The following is a 15,873-nucleotide window of genomic DNA, read 5'->3' as shown; positions in this document are numbered from 1 at the left end:
AAACCAGTTTTGTGTATTTTTGCTTCCACACATTTATTTTCGTCCACCCGGAAGCTGGGTGGGCCTCCACGACAACGGGCCTGCACTTATCACACAGAAGAAACCTAATGTTAGGCAAATGTACAAAATTATCCTATTCACAGAGTGTGCTGCCTAAAAGTGGCTGTCAGTCCAATAAATATGGGGTCAAGGCATCAGCATCCGCCAAGAACCTTTTGTAGCGCTTCTTGCTGTGGCAAGCTTAGTGGAGCTAAGCACATGGCAAACATCTGTGCGTTGCCCTGCAAGAAAGAAACAATGTGCAAAGTAATGACTCTGTTGCACGAACCCCGATGTTCACCCCTAAACCAACTTTTTTCACAGGCCAATTCCTAGAGTGTTACAATGATAAGCAATGCTCGGTGCAAAAAGATGGGGTTTGCATGCCTCGAGTGTACCTGAAGTGTAACATTTACAAAGCTAATCTATGAAATGGCATTTTTATTTTGCCGCTTCACATAAGCGAGCTATGAAAGCATCACAATATCAACAAAACATAAGGAAATAAATAAAAAGGGCACCTTCACAGGGTTTGTGCTCATTTAAATGACAAAAATTCAAGGGTTTTCAAGGACTTCCAAGACAATGTGTGTGCATATTCAAGAAACTCTGGGTGCCTTGAGTGTACCTGAAGTGTAACATTTACAAAGCTAATCTATGAAATGGCATTTTTATTTTGCCGCTTCACATAAAGCAAGCTATGAAAGCATCACAATATCAACAAAACATAAGGAATAAAAAGGGCACCTTTACAGGGTTCATGCTCATTTAAATGACAAAAATTCAAGGGTTTTCAAGGACTTCCAAGGCAATGTGTGTGCATTTTCAAAAACCTCTGGGTGGTTGTAGCTGCGTACTTGCTGGCGTTTCCCCACCACAACTGAATTAAGAGCTACAGCGGACTCGTATGGAGAAAAGGCAGGGACAATCAGTGACCGGACACGAATCAAGCCAAACAGCCTTAGGGATACTGCCAAGACCAAGCAGCAGGAGGAGATAGTGCATAACGATATAAAGATTCAGGAACAGCAACAAGGCGTGGCATAATGATTGTTTCTTAATTTTTCCAAAGGACCCATAAACAACCTCCGATATTTTTTCAAGCATTTTAAGTAAACGTGCGCATCGTGTGCAGAATGTGATCGCGATCAACGATTCTACACGCGGAAGCGGTACGAGCCGCCGGCACCACAAATTCCAAGAAACAATCTCTTCTTCTTTCTGGGCCTTTTGGGTCTCCGCGTGATGCGCCGAGCCGAATATGCCAAATATGCTGAGATTGGTCAAGTAAAAGCCTATGACTTCTGGTCAGTCTGCTTGCAGACTGACCAGAAGAAGACAGCAGCTTCTAGTTTCTTTTGCTTTTTTGTAGGCATTTCCACCTCCTCCTGAATTTGGTTTGGTTTGGGAAGGCTGGTGATTCCATGCAGAAGATGCTGATGTTCACAATTCTTTTGTGATGCACATTCTATATGCCACCTGCTACATTTACGGCATCACAAATAATGCACTGTGATATGTGGGGCACTGTTTGCTAAAAAAAAAAAAAAAAAAGAAATTTCAAGGATTTACAAAAATTCTGGCACTCTCAAAGCTTTGAGAACAAGCTTTTCAAATTCAGGAGTTTTCAATGATTTTAAGGACTTGCATGAACCCTGCTTTAGTAGCAAATGCATTGCAGCCATTCAACAAAAATGACCTCTGAGAGTCACAGCAGCGGGCACAACTTATCTTGTGCTAGAATATGTCAAATTTAAAGTTTCTCACTTAAAATTTTCAGCATTCTGTCAAATATTAATAGATGTTTCAAAAGGTTACTTACTGCTTTTCCTACACCGAATAAGGTTCTGTTTACAGTTATCAACAGTCGCACTGAAATTTTCTTGTAAGTACTGTAGGGAACTATGCGAACGACGAAGAAGCAGCATGAAACGGCAAGCCACAGCGTTGGTGCACGCGCGACCCGAGCTTGCGTTTGTTTTGTATTTTCGGCCTGTTGGCGTTCCTCGCTCTTCTGGCGTTCCTCGGCCTTCCAGTAGGTCTGTACGTGAATAAACTGCGTGACATCTGGTGGAGGTGTGTGGACTCCCGTACAAACCTGGAACTTCGCTCCCGTAAGCTTCCCCCTCTACGTGACACGAACATGGCCACCGAGACGCCTCTCCAGGTGGGACCTTCGACCGTCCATGTCACTTGCGGTGCCGTGTATCCTCAACGAGACCCTCCTATCTTCACGGGCTCCACTGAGTCGGACGTCGAAGATTGGTTGGCGAGGTACGACAAAGTCGGCGCAAGTAACAAATGGGACGACCCAAGTAAGCTTGGCTACGTCACATTCTACCTTGCGGACACCGCGCAGCTGTGGTTTAATAACCACGCAGCTGACATTACTACGTGGTCTGCATTCAAGACGGCTATTACGGACGTCTTGAATGCAAGGCATTGACGACGGCGCCTTTCAGATGTTGCTCGCGAGAAATCCCCCCACCATTGCTGTCCTCGTTTCCCTCTGTCAAAGCTTCGATGAATTGCGTAGGCAGCGCGCAATTGCTCGTCAAGCCATCACGACGCCAGACACGCTCGCAAGCTTGCACCTGGCTGCCCATCCTACCGACCAGCAGCCGCTGCTTTCGACAATCAAGGACTTCGTCCGCGAAGAGGTAGCGCGCCAGCTGTCACTGCTGCCACTGACACATGAGCCCACGCAAGCTTTGGCACCGGACCTCCAACACGTCATTCGGACCCAAGTCGCTGAAGCCCTTCCGCCGGTGCATCAGCAACCACCAGTCACAACGCCTCTCACGTACGCCGCCGTCGCTGCTCGGCCTACGCAACAGCGTATGCCGTATGCTCAACCTGCCACGCCACCCTATTTCGTGTCTACAACCCCAATTGCGGCGCCGTATCCCTACGCGAGATCTCCAGCTCCATTTTATCGTCGCTCAGACGCTTGGAGGACGCCAGATAATAGGCCCATCTGTTTCACCTGTGGTATCGCTGGACACGTCGCCCGCCACTGTCGCCGAGATCCCCCTCCAGTCGACGCCGTGGGCCGGCCAATGGCGTCGTCGTCTAGGACGCCATCAAGGTACACCACTGACGGTCCTCGACCCTACGCAAACCAACGGTCACCATCGCCACGACGACGCTCCCTGTCACCTATGCGTCGCCGACCTGCTACGGAAGAGGGAAACTGATCGCTGCAGCTCCGGAGGCAACAGCTGCATACAATTCGAACTGCTTAAGGCCTCCATCTTTCTCGCCGCAAAACGTTTTTGACGTCAATGTTGAAGGGACCGCCGCACAAGCGCTTATCGACACAGGGGCCGCCGTTTCCATAATCTGTGAGCCCTTATGCCGCAAGTTGAAAAAGGTGACGACGCCTCTTTCGGGCCTGATGCTCCACACGGCCAACTCGCAGTGCATAGAACCTACAGCTGTGTGCACTGCACGTGTCATTATCCAAGGTGAACTTTATGCCATTGAATTTTTTGTGCTGGCATCCTGCTCCCACGAAGTCATTCTTGGATGGGACTTTCTTTCGCGTCATCGGGCCATCATAGATTGCTCACGTGCAGAAGTTGCCCTTACACCGCTGCCAACCTCTTGTTTTGTGGATTCTCTTCCTGAACCTTACAAACTTGTCGTTGTTGCAGACACGGAAATAGCACCGAGAACATCCGCCCTTGTAGCCCTGACCTGTACGGCCGCTCCAGCCGGAACTGTTTTGTTCACTCCGTCTGACGTATTTACCCGCCGCCGTAGCCTACACCTGCCCTTTGCCGTACTCACCGTGGAATCCGGTGCTACCGCCATGCTCGTCGCGAACTCGCTATCGTCGCCAGTTACCTTACTTCGCGGAGAATGTTTGGGTAACATACAAGACGTTGACCTCTTGCGCCCTCTAGAGTTCGCCGAACACGCACCTCACCTCCAGCTCAATGCTATGACGCCACCTGTGGCCACAGTGCCCGCGCCAGACTCATTCCAGCCCTCTGTTGCCGCTGAGCTATCGCCGACACAAAGAAGCGAACTCTTGTCCCTTCTTCGAGAGTTCCGTTCTGTCTTCGATTGCGCTCAACCATCTTTGGGTCGCACAGCGAACATCACGCACCACATTGACACTGGTACTCATGCTCCCTTACGCCAACGACCATATCGAGTTTCAGCGGAAGAGCGCCGTATTATCAACGAACAAGTCGACGATATGCTCAAGCGTGGTGTCATCCAGCCATCGCAGAGCCCTTGGTCGTCCCCTGTTGTACTTGTGCGCAAAAAGGATGGGTCTATCCGATTCTGTGTCGACTACCGCCGGCTCAATAAGATAACTCGGAAGGATGTGTACCCGTTGCCACGCATCGACGACGCTCTCGATTGCTTGCAAGGGGCAGAATATTTCTCCTCCTTAGATTTACGCTCAGGATATTGGCAAGTTCCAATGGCTGATCCTGACCGATCGAAGACTGCATTTGTAACACCTGATGGGCTGTATGAGTTTAACGTCATGCCGTTTGGACTCTGCAACGCCCCAGCTACCTTCGAACGGATGATGGACACCATCCTTCGCGGCTACAAGTGGAACACGTGCCTTTGCTACCTAGACGATATCGTCGTTTTTTCTCTCGACTTTTCCACTCACCTTGTTCGTCTTCGTGCTATTCTCACGTGTCTCACCTCTGCTGGCCTTCAACTTAACATCAAGAAGTGCCATTTTGCCGCACGTCAGCTCACCATACTGGGTCACGTCGTCTGCAAAGAGGGTGTTCTCCCGGATCCGGCGAAACTCCGCGCCGTGGCCGACTATCCGAAGCCCAATTCCATCAAGACGCTTCGAAGTTTTATCGGCCTGTGCTCATACTTTCGTCGATTTGTGCGCAACTTTGTTCTTCGCCATGGTGCTCCCCGCGAACTTTTGAGTGACCGGGGGCGTGTTTTCTTGTCTGACGCCATTCAAGCGTTGCTCGCTCAGTGCAACATGGTTCATCGCCTGACGACAGCATATCACCCGCAGACGAATGGCCTCACAGAACGATTTAATCGCACTCTCGGTGATATGTTGACGATGTACACAGCTTCAGACCAGACTAATTGGGACACTGTCCTTCCATTCGTCACGTATGCGTATAACACCGCTACGCACGCGACAACAGGATTCTCCCCTTTCTTTCTGTTGTACGGACGCGAACCATCGTGCACGCTAGACACTATCCTCCCATACACGCCCGACTCCTCTGAGTACACTGCAATTTCTGATGTTGCCAGGTACGCAGAAGATTGCAGACGATTGGCCCGTTCTCTGACAACCGAGGACCAAGGCCACCAGAAGCTACGGCTTGACACCGGCCGACATCTCTCTACTTTCACGACTGGTGCTCTCGTTTGGCTCTGGGTTCCACCGAGCACTCCTGGCCTTTCGTCGAAATTACTGGCACGATACCACGGGCCCTACCGCATTCTCGCCCGTACGTCACCCGTCAATTATGAGATTGAGCCATTGACACAGTCTCATGACTTACGCCGTCGTGGCCGAGAAATTGTGCATGTGAGTCGCCTGAAGCCGTATTACGACCCCGCTATAGTGACTACGCCTTAAGGGGAGATGCTACTCGAAAAAGGTTTTTTTTTATTTCATAACCCAGCTCCTTGAAATTTTAGGTGTTAGTAAAGCTTGCAGTGCTGATTTCATAACTGCAATTATTTGTTTGATAGCTATAGTAGTTCCGGAGTTACTACAACTTTGATATCAAAATATAGTGTTTTTTGTGCACATAATAAAGCTTACTAAAAATTTTCACACAGAATTGCAAAATGGCTCATTCTGCTGCACTTGAGCAGTACAATACAGAAAAGTACCTCAAACAGAAAATTTATTTGCTACATTAAAAAAAAAAAATTAAAAGTACTAAATGCATATTTTACATCTCTCTATCAGTGTATCAAGTTGTGTAACAAAAAATCTGTGATGTATAATGCAACCTAAAGTAGATACTTGTATTCTAGAGTGGCTGATTAAGCTCTGTGCAAAATTTCATCAAGATAGGACTATTTTATGCCTAAAAAAGATTGTGCACAAGATGAGAGAATTACCTCAAAATGGAAATCGAGAAAAATGCATTTGAAAGTTGTAAATATGTTTACTCATGATTACACAGTGCGATTTGCACAAAACTTGGTGATATCATAGAAGGGACACAGCTAGAGCACCTAAAATTGTCCTGCTCCATATGTGGATCCTTCTCGCCGCTTGAGAAGGGAGTCATCAAGGCGCGCTTTCTTTGCCACGTTCCGCCGATGGGCCCTTGCCTCGGCTGTTTCACACGCAGACATTCTTTCGATTCTCCTCTGGTCGCGGGATTGGCCCAGGGTGATCAGTTGATCTGGTGGGACTACACCAAGCTCCTGTAGCACGTGTTCAAAGCTTGAATGTCCTTTATTGAACCACAACACGGCCATAGCAGCTGCAGTTTCCACTGTTGTCCGGGAGGCAAACTTAGTCTTCGGACACAACAACCAGATTTTGCTGTTCAAAGATTCTGCAGCGTTTTGGGTCTTCCCTTGGATACAACGCACCAGCAACTTTTCATCTGTGAGCCGCTTGTAAATGGGAGGCACAGCCAATCCTTGAGCCTTGGTCAAGATTGGTGTGTGGTCGGGTGGGGCCTCCCCAAGCGCTTCAGCTCGCCTATGCTTGCACCAGGAAGTCGCCCCTTCTGGACAGTATCGGTGGCTGCCTGCTGTGTTGCTCGATGATGAATGGAAATATGAGGCCCAGATGGCACGATGCATTTTCAGAATATCACCTCTGTTGTTTGTGATTGCAATACGGTAATAGTTCTGCAGCTTCTGAATTGTGCCATCTGTCAGCTTTTCCCCTCGTGGAAGTCTTGTTGGCAGTTTCCGAAGTGCAGTGCCTAGACGCTTGGCCACATGGTTTGTGCACTCCTCCTTGTCCACAACAGCTTCACCATATACCTTGGCCTCAGCGACAGCGGTATAAGCTTTGCTGTCCCCATCACTGAGGAACTTGGTGAAGCGCAATGGTGTTGTGTATGAGGATGTCCTGCCCCATATGCGCAAAGCTGCCTCAGTCTCCATGGCATGAGAGGAGCACTCTGTATTTTTTTCGCAGACAGGTGTGTGGAATGCTTGCCATATTTCTTCCTCATCACCCAAGTCCTGGTGCCGGCTACAGGCAAGGCAGTAATTCGATAGCACTTCAAAATCTAGGCACAAACCAGTGTCCACAGACACAGCAGTGCCGATGCCATTGTGGCTCTTGTGCCCTCTTTTTTGCCATGTGCCATCATACATGACAGCAACATCAGCCCCATCCACTTTCTCTTTAGTTATCATCCGCGCTTTCGCCAGGTTTTCTTGCACAGCTTTGGTAGCTGCAGCATGAACTTTTTTGCCAATTGCAATAAAAGTCTTATGATGCATAGGTATTGGCAGTCCAAGAATAGCGCAAAAACGCGACAGCTGTTCATGCCCAATGCCTATTGCACGCGCAGCCACAACTACCTTCACATTGACAGCGAAGCTGTCACGCGAGCTGCCGCTTCGGTAGCTCCAGTCATCACCGGCATCGGTGGGCTGTCTTTCCGGCAGAACACGCCGCGAACTATGCGCGGCAGAAACCACTGACTCAGGACACTCACTGTTATCACAGTGCAGCTCGAGGAACGAAGAGAGGCCCTTACGTTTACTTGCGGTGTCGCGAACGACGAGTCCAGCGGTGTGGCATGTTGGACAAACAGCACGGCTTACCATCGATGTCAGTGCGCCGATGTCACAAAATACTCCGCTCACAGAGCCACAAACACTCTTCGTTCTTTCGCTTTCGAACTGTTCAATCTTTTTTTCTGATGCGCTGATGAACTTGATCGCGGCGTCGATTTCGTCAAAGTTCCCGCAAGCCGCCGTATCCCCGCTGCCTTGATTAGGCCTAGTGGCCCGCGGCTCGCATTCTTCTACCGCTGCTTTGCGCTTCGGTTTACGTCGACGCCCTTGGTACTTGTTCTTGCTTGCAAACTTTCGTGCTCGGAAGTCTCGCTTCTTCGAGTTATCCATGGTGAACTCGGAAAAACGTAGAAACGCACGGCAAGTGCCGATCGTCGCAAGCGCTCAGCGAGCGAGGCCGATCAGATGTAGCCAATGGCGGCCTCGGTAGCGTACCATGTGACCGGTAGAGATGCGCGAAGCGGCTGCAGCTTGGCTGCAAACCGACTTGGAAACGACTGTTTTGTGAAATTCCTCACTAAAATACGAAACTAGGGGGACGCCTGTACACTAGAAGGAGCCTTGATCTACACCACCGAACAAACCCCGATGGCGGACGTCATCGTGTTGCCGAGTGGCGGATTTTCAAAAATAGCCGTCGGATGCGTGAATTCGCGACTTCGGCAGCTACCTTCACTAGCGCAGATCGACTTTTTACCACTTTCTCGTTTGAATTCAGCTATGACCTTTGGGGAAATGATAGTTGAATGATCAAAAGTGATTTTAGAAGCAATATCTCAAAAGTGGAAATTTTCGCAAAAAACGCGATTTTTCGACCCGCATCTCCCCTTAAGTCGCCAGGTTGGCTACGCTATTCACCGGGGGCCAATGTAGGGAACTATGCGAACGACAAAGAAGCAGCATGAAACGGCAAGCCACAGCGTTGGTGCACGCGCGACCCGAGCTTGCGTTTGTTTTGTATTTTCGGCCTGTTGGCGTTCCTCGCTCTTCTGGCGTTCCTCGGCCTTCCAGTAGGTCTGTACGTGAATAAACTGCGTGACAGTACAAAAGACGAGAGGCTTCCCAAGACTGCTTTGCAGGCACACTGAAATCTCAATATAACAAACTATCGGTTATAACAAAGTATATGAAGAATATTTTTGTAGTAAATGGTGTTAAGAATATACGGTCATAACGAGTTTTTGGATACAACAAAGTATTTTTGTGGCAAACCTGACTGTGATAACGAGGTTTGAATTCAAAAGTAGTTGGTTTAACTCTTTCGTTACCAAGCCTATTCAAATCGATCACCGGTGATTGACGCTTTTGGATCATAGATTTTGCCATGTTAAATTTGTTTCTCGTGTGCCCAGCACTTTCTAGTAGTCAGTTCAGACACTGAACTCTCAGAATCAATTTGAATTCGCCCATTTCGGCAACAAAGTGATTTTTGACAGACCTTAGCACGAATCAATGTGCGTGTATTGCTCGAAAAGTACACTAGGCTGGCGAACTTGACAGAAGTGCGTGCTTCTCGTGATTATGGTACAGTAACATTGAAGTTCTGTAATGAAAAAAAAAAAAAAAACCTTTGCAAGCCGAATGTCATTCTAAAGTGTCAGCTTTGCAATTTGACAATGTTAAGCAGCAATAAGTGCCATAACAATAAGCCAGATATTCAATAGAGAGCTGTTCCTGGAAAACAGGGAAAATTTGTTCTACAAAAAATATTTGCGAAGGTCCGCCGCATGTCTAAAGTGTCTCTACGACAGTTTCCAGCAACTTTAGTTTTGCTTGCATTGTTATATCAGAAACAGGGTTGCATCTAGTGTCACTAGTAGCTCCTATGACGCTGTCGTCACGAACGCATAGATGCTCATCAGCGCTGCAAAACTCAAGCGCTCGTCAAAAATCTGTTGTTACCCCACCTGAATTGAGTGAGGACAAGCTTAAGAGTTCGAAGATGACATCACCTAAGCTTCAAGTTTTATGGCAATGATGTTTTGCATGAGCCTCAGACATCTGCAGCCAGCCGTTCACGGGTTTCTGTTGTGTACATCCTCAAGTTGTCTCCTCCGCCACAACCGTGTATAGCTTCTGACCTTTGTGCACAACCTTATAGCTGCGCTGGTAACGTGCGTGGTCCACACTTCGCTGGAGTGCGGTGTGCTGGCGCTGGCTGTAGAGCTTCTTTAACTACGAGGAGGCTCCTGGAGCACATCTTGGCCCTGACTACAGTGCAGTGCAAGACCTTTTAGAACTGCACGCAATATCCTTTTCTTTAATACGATATGTTCAAAAACGAAAAAAGAAATATGCTTGGATGCATATATGGGAACGCCAACCTTTACGGAGTGAGATGGCTCATGGAAAGATGTCACGCTAGATGAAATAGAGAAGTTCATTGGACACTTCATTTATGGAGGAATTATTCACACCATGGGTATCCATCTATACTGGAACACCTGGAGACTCTTATCACAAGACAACAAAAATTTACTGAGAAAAGAGTATGAGTACACTTGTCTTTCACGAAAAACTATGCAATGTTTCACCGCACGGCACAAGCAACGGAGCAGCACCTTGGTTCTGATTTTCTTTGACTATGTCAAGAGGAGCATTTTCTACAACATTCATTATTTTTTACACTGTTCCTGGGTCATTTATCTACAAAATGTATATTCAGAATTTTCTTTGTTTTGAACTTTGTTTTGAATACTTTTTTCATGCATAGTGTTTTTTATTGTACTGTTTACCATCTGGTAACTCAAAATTTCACACTTTTCACATTTTTATTCATTCTAAAATGTTTTTGTTGCTCTACAACATATATTTTTTTGGAAAGAGCATTTCATTGTGTAAAGTTTGGTATGCTGTGATGCGTGCTGGAGTACTTTTCAAACTGGCAAAAGTGATTTTTCTGAGACATATGAGAAATAACCATGCGGTAACGAAAGAGCTAAACTTGCGAGAGTAATCAGCACCAAAAGGTAAAGTATAAAACATGCACACAAGCCTACCAGCTCACTATGCCTGTCAGTCCAGCCCACACAGGAATCAAGTTATCATTGTAGCATTGAGTAAGCACACACATACGTATTCTTAGATGAACACTAAGCACACACCTTTAGAGAATTCAGCAGAGCCACCATGCGAGCTCCAACAGGTGAACTGGGCTCCACTGCCTCCTTGGCAAATGCTTCTGCCATCACCATTACCACTCGTGGAAGGTTGGCATTGTCTTTTCCCAGCAAAGCCGGATGGTTTCTGCGACAGTAACAAAAATACGAAAAGGATGTTCACTTCATATGATCCATTTTTTGAAATCTGTAACAGAAAAATTGCTGTCTACAGTGTCGCACAGCTACTGCAAATGTGCCAGTGAAGTGTAAAATAAATGTACATCGAACAGCAGCCATTAACAAAAATGTGTCAATCAAGGGGTACATACACTTCTAACAGTGAGCAAAGCAGCCCATAGACATGTGGGTTTTCTTCGTCATCTTCCCAGACAGGCAGCCAAGAAAACCACCGTGGAATAAGTTCATCGGCATTGATGGCCTGGGAACGCCACAACAACACCTTGCTGACAGCAGAGATGGCATTTTCGGTCGCAAACACACGCTCGGGAGCCCTCGAGTCCGGAGCTTCGATCATGGCGACCAGCACTGGCACAGCCTGAACACACGTTTGGACAAAGCCTTCACCACCAAACTGTGCCAGCACACCAATGCCGTAGCTGGCCGCCTGCCGAACCTCAGGACTAGTGCTGGTCAGCAGTGCTAGTAGCCGTTCAAGGAAGCAGTTCCGATAGCGCTCGCATGCCTGCAATGACAATTCGATAAAGTTGAAGCATGGCAACAAATAAGCAGAATGTGACACTATGCATATTACAAAAATGAGGCAATCAGACTCCAAGCATGTGGCTCTGAAATATTAATGTTATTTTCTGCTGCACAACTCAAGGGGAAGTTGCAAGATTCTGCTCTCCAGTACAACAAAACTTTTCAAGAGAATGTTATGTGCGTAAAAATACTGTGTCTGCCTGGTCTGCCAACAGTGCATAGATACCGTATTTACTCGCAAAACGAACACACTCGCATAAACGCACCCCCAACTTCAGTCATCAAAATTTGGATGTTTTTTTTTCCCCGTGTCAGAAACACACCCCCTACATTCATCCATTGCAGTCCCACTAACAGACACCTGGCGCCTTCTCACCCGTTGGATCTCTTCAGTCTTATTATTCAGCCGACCCACTTCGGCTTACTCCCCACCTCCCCCTTTCGCCTGTTGCCTTGTATTTTTCTATCTGTGCGCGGCACGTCCCCCATTTTATCTGTGTGCCACAGCGGTGTTGACAAATTGTGCGAGTTTAGAGACATCGCAGCTGATAAGCACACAGCGAGCAAAGGTCACGAAACTGCCCGAGCCAACTGACGCGGGCAGTTTCAAAAAGCCCAACCACGTGCACGCAATTTTCGAGCGACAACGACAGGATTTGCTGTCGCGAGGGATCTTTAGGCACTATCGCGTCGCAGGTTCCTGGAAAACCAGAAAAAATCGCTTGTCATCCAGAAAAGATTGTGATGATTTTCGCAACACGGTAGCACCCCCGATTCTTGGTTCGCTTGCTATCCGCGCGTAGAGAAACTTCTCATATAGAAGCGAGGTGGCGGCCATATTTTGTCGTTAATCTTGCTATCGACTGTTTCTTTTGATGCTACGGGGGTAGCTTGCTGCAATGTTGGTTACTTGCTAACACGACCTCGTCGTGCTTGCTACAATGTTAATGGCGTTGTCACGGTCATTGTGCGAGGTTGCCGCAAAGTTGGCTAAGTGCGTCGTAGCGCACACTTTTGGGCGCCCCTCGAGATCACAGCAGATACCACTGTTGCGGTCAAACAATTGCGAAATAAGACAGCTGGAAAGCGCGTTTATGGCGTGGGCGGGCGGCCCGGCCATAGCTTGCAGAAGATAGCGCCATCAGCCACTGATGATGAGTCAAGTGCAACAAAGAAGCCGTTTCCAAACAGTGTATGCGTACGTCAATTCTGAAAGAATGTTGCTTACCGTAATTACTAGAATCTAACACGCACCTTTTTTCCGGTTAAGCGGGTTCATAAATCGCATGCGTGTTAGAATTGAGTACAAAAAAAAATTACGGTCAATCTATTGCCATCGGCAAATCCAAAATGGCCGCCCCCTATGTGCGTTCACATGGCGCGTCGGCCATTTCTGCCTATGTGTTTCCCATGTGCGGCACTTTGTACGTGTGCTGAGGAGTTCGTCATCTAGTAGTGCATTAGCATCGACGGCGTGGAAGGGCCGATTCCTAAAACTCGAGTGCACCACGATGCTGCTTTTAAAAGAAAAGTCATCGCATGTGCAGAAACGAACGGAAATCGGGCCGTATCGCGGTCGTTCGGAGTTCCCGAAACGTGCGTGCGGGACTGGCGGAAACAAAAGCAAAATATTGTCGACAGCAAAGCTTCACGCAAAGGCTTCAGTGGACCACAGCAGGGTCAGTTTCTGCAAATTGAAGAGCTGCTCGGCGAGTATGTCCTTGAGCAGCGAGCGGCACAGCGGCCCGTGACGACACAACTGCTCTAAGTGCGAACTATGCAATTAGCCTTACAAAAGGTCTAATGCGGAGCCAGTTTAAAGAGAGCAGGTGCTGGCCAACTAACTTTATGAAGAGGAAAGGCTTTTCTCTCCAAAGGTGAACGGGCATATGCGAAAACTTTTGCAGAGGAGTACGATCAAAAGCGTCACAGTTTTCAGAGGTTCGTCCTAAACTTGCGCCACAACAACGGCTACCTGTTTGGGAAAATCGGGAATGCCGATCAGACACCTCTTTACTTCGACATGCCTGGCACCACAACCGTCGAGAAAAAGGGGGCGAAGCAAGTTCGCGTGGTGACATCGGTCCACAGTAAAACTACAGTGACGGCAACACTCTGTTACTCGTCAGATGGGCACAAGCTTCCCCCGTACCTCATAATTAAATGGAAGGCGCTTCCGAAAGGAGTCGTTTTTTAGAGTGGTGTGATTGTGCGGGCCAGCGAGAAAAATGGGTGCGCGTTGCAATCGATGTCTTACTTTTTTTTTTCATTGCGGAAATCGGGTGCGCGTTACAATAGAGGGCGCGGTGGAATCGAGTAAATACGGTACTTTCTGCAATGTTAATGGCGCCGTCACAGTCGTTGTGCGAGGTTGCCGGGAAGTTGGCAAAGGGCATCGCAGCGCACGCTTTTGGGCGCCCCTCGAGATCACAGCCGATACAACTGTTGCGGTCAAACGATTGCGCGAAAAGATAGCCGCAAAACGCTTTTATGGCATGCGGGGACAGCGCAGGGACAACTTAATTGCAAAAGATAGCACCATGAACTACCGAAGATGAGTCAAGTGCAAAAAGAAGCTGTTTCTAAACAGTCAAAATTTGGAGTGCTCCTTCCAACCACTTCCTCTATATTGAACTAAAAGAATGGCATTTGCACAGGACTTGTTGCAATTTTTAGGTCATGACGACGATGCAAATTTTTATTATAACATGTGATATATGCTATTTGAATTATATTCGAACCTAAAATTCACTATTTGCACAAGCCTACGCATAACTTTTTGCGGCGTTATAAATTACATGTGCATCAGTAACCAAGCCATAAACGATTTTCTAAGAGCAATGTGGGGAGCCACTGCTTTATATGCAAACCTTATGGCAAATTCGTGCAATACTTTATTTGCTGTTTTTTCCACTGCAATCTAACAGTGCACCTTCAAGTTTATGGTCAACAGGGGCTTTGAAAAAAGCAGTTAGCTCGACTCCAGGCAATGCAATTAGATAACATTAGGCACCTCTAAAAAGGTATTCAGATAAGGTTTGGTTTGGGAAAACTTTATTGTATTCAGATAAGGTATTTAAAGACACACAGTTCAACTTACCGGTCCCCCATATTCTATGATGTCATCAAAAACACACAGGCTCCACTGGTGGTCCGGCCACGGTCGGTCTGGACCCTAAAAAAAAAAACGCCGAAAATTAAAAGGTAAATAAATAAAGAGGCACAATTTGCTTGAGGCACAATGCTTGAGGCACAATTTTTTAGACTTGCTCAATTATATTTGCACTTGGTGTATTCCTTGTTATATGGTAGAATCTCAATAAAGCAAATTCCTTACAGCATGCAAAATATTCCTGCCACTTTGAATTTCTTCGGTCCATAACCAGCCAACTCTTACATAGAAATGAACAAAAAATTTACCAAGTTTGACTCCTTCCAGACAAAAAATATTAATTTACAGCACACCTTTGCACATCTCTGTTTTCTGCCCTAATATCTCTGATAAGCCTCTTATTAAATGCACGTAACTATGCAGCAGTTTGACCACTCTGGTATTGCAAAATTTACGTCTAATGTTGTTTTAAAAACTCTTCTTTTGGTACATGCAATCTCTAACCTACACCATAGCAATTAGATGTAACTCAAAACACACTAAATACCCGAAAAATGTTTATACATAATTAAACACAAAGTTGCAAAAAAAAAAGAACACTCAGGCTTCCGGAATTCGCTTTTATGCTATCAAGAACGACCAGCTTGGTGATTTATAAGCTTGTGCAAATAGTGAATTTTAGGTTCCAAGAGAATAGTGATTTTGGTCGAATAATTTCGAATCAAAGTCAAATAGTATATGTGATGGAGAAAAATGGCCATATTTATCATGACCATATTTACCTGCACAATATATTGCTTTAATTCAAGCAAGGCTTCTATGCAAATGCTTTTTTTTTTTTCGTTCAAAGGAAGTCGAAACAACTTCGAGTAGTAGCAGGATCTGACTTTTGATAGGATGCAAGCGATAACCTTTAAAGAGGCCCTGAAACACTTCTTCAAGTAACCATGGAATGAATTCACTGGAAAAGCTTATTTTCTCACGAATTCAACGCCACAAAAATTTTAAGAATTTGTCCAGTGCGAGCGGAGTTGCAAAGATTTGTTGCATGCTGCAATTGGATTCTCTCTCCTCTCGTCCTGACGAAAGCGCTGAAAGCTACACAAGGAGAGATGGCAGGGCCAAAGAAAAATGTCACGCGCGCCTCGTGACCTTGAG

At 46.7% G+C, this 15,873-nt stretch overlaps 1 protein-coding gene across 1 annotated transcript in view; it reads right to left on the bottom strand.

The window, feature by feature from the left end:
• Positions 1-7: 7 nt before the first annotated feature.
• The window catches only part of Karybeta3 (karyopherin beta 3), a 59,532-nt gene continuing 43,666 nt past the window's right edge, over positions 8-15,873 (bottom strand). Inside the window, exons 17-20 of the mRNA XM_037412552.2 lie at positions 14,704-14,778; positions 11,210-11,583; positions 10,884-11,025; positions 8-281 (exon numbers count right to left, since the gene is read on the bottom strand). Of these exons, the coding sequence (XP_037268449.2) occupies positions 195-281; positions 10,884-11,025; positions 11,210-11,583; positions 14,704-14,778 (678 nt within the window). The 3' untranslated portion in view covers positions 8-194. The remainder of the gene's footprint in view (positions 282-10,883; positions 11,026-11,209; positions 11,584-14,703; positions 14,779-15,873) is intronic.

This window comes from Rhipicephalus microplus, chromosome 1 (assembly GCF_043290135.1).
Source record: "Rhipicephalus microplus isolate Deutch F79 chromosome 1, USDA_Rmic, whole genome shotgun sequence".
Taxonomy (NCBI): domain Eukaryota; kingdom Metazoa; phylum Arthropoda; class Arachnida; order Ixodida; family Ixodidae; genus Rhipicephalus; species Rhipicephalus microplus.
This window is presented reverse-complemented; position numbering and strand designations above follow the sequence as displayed.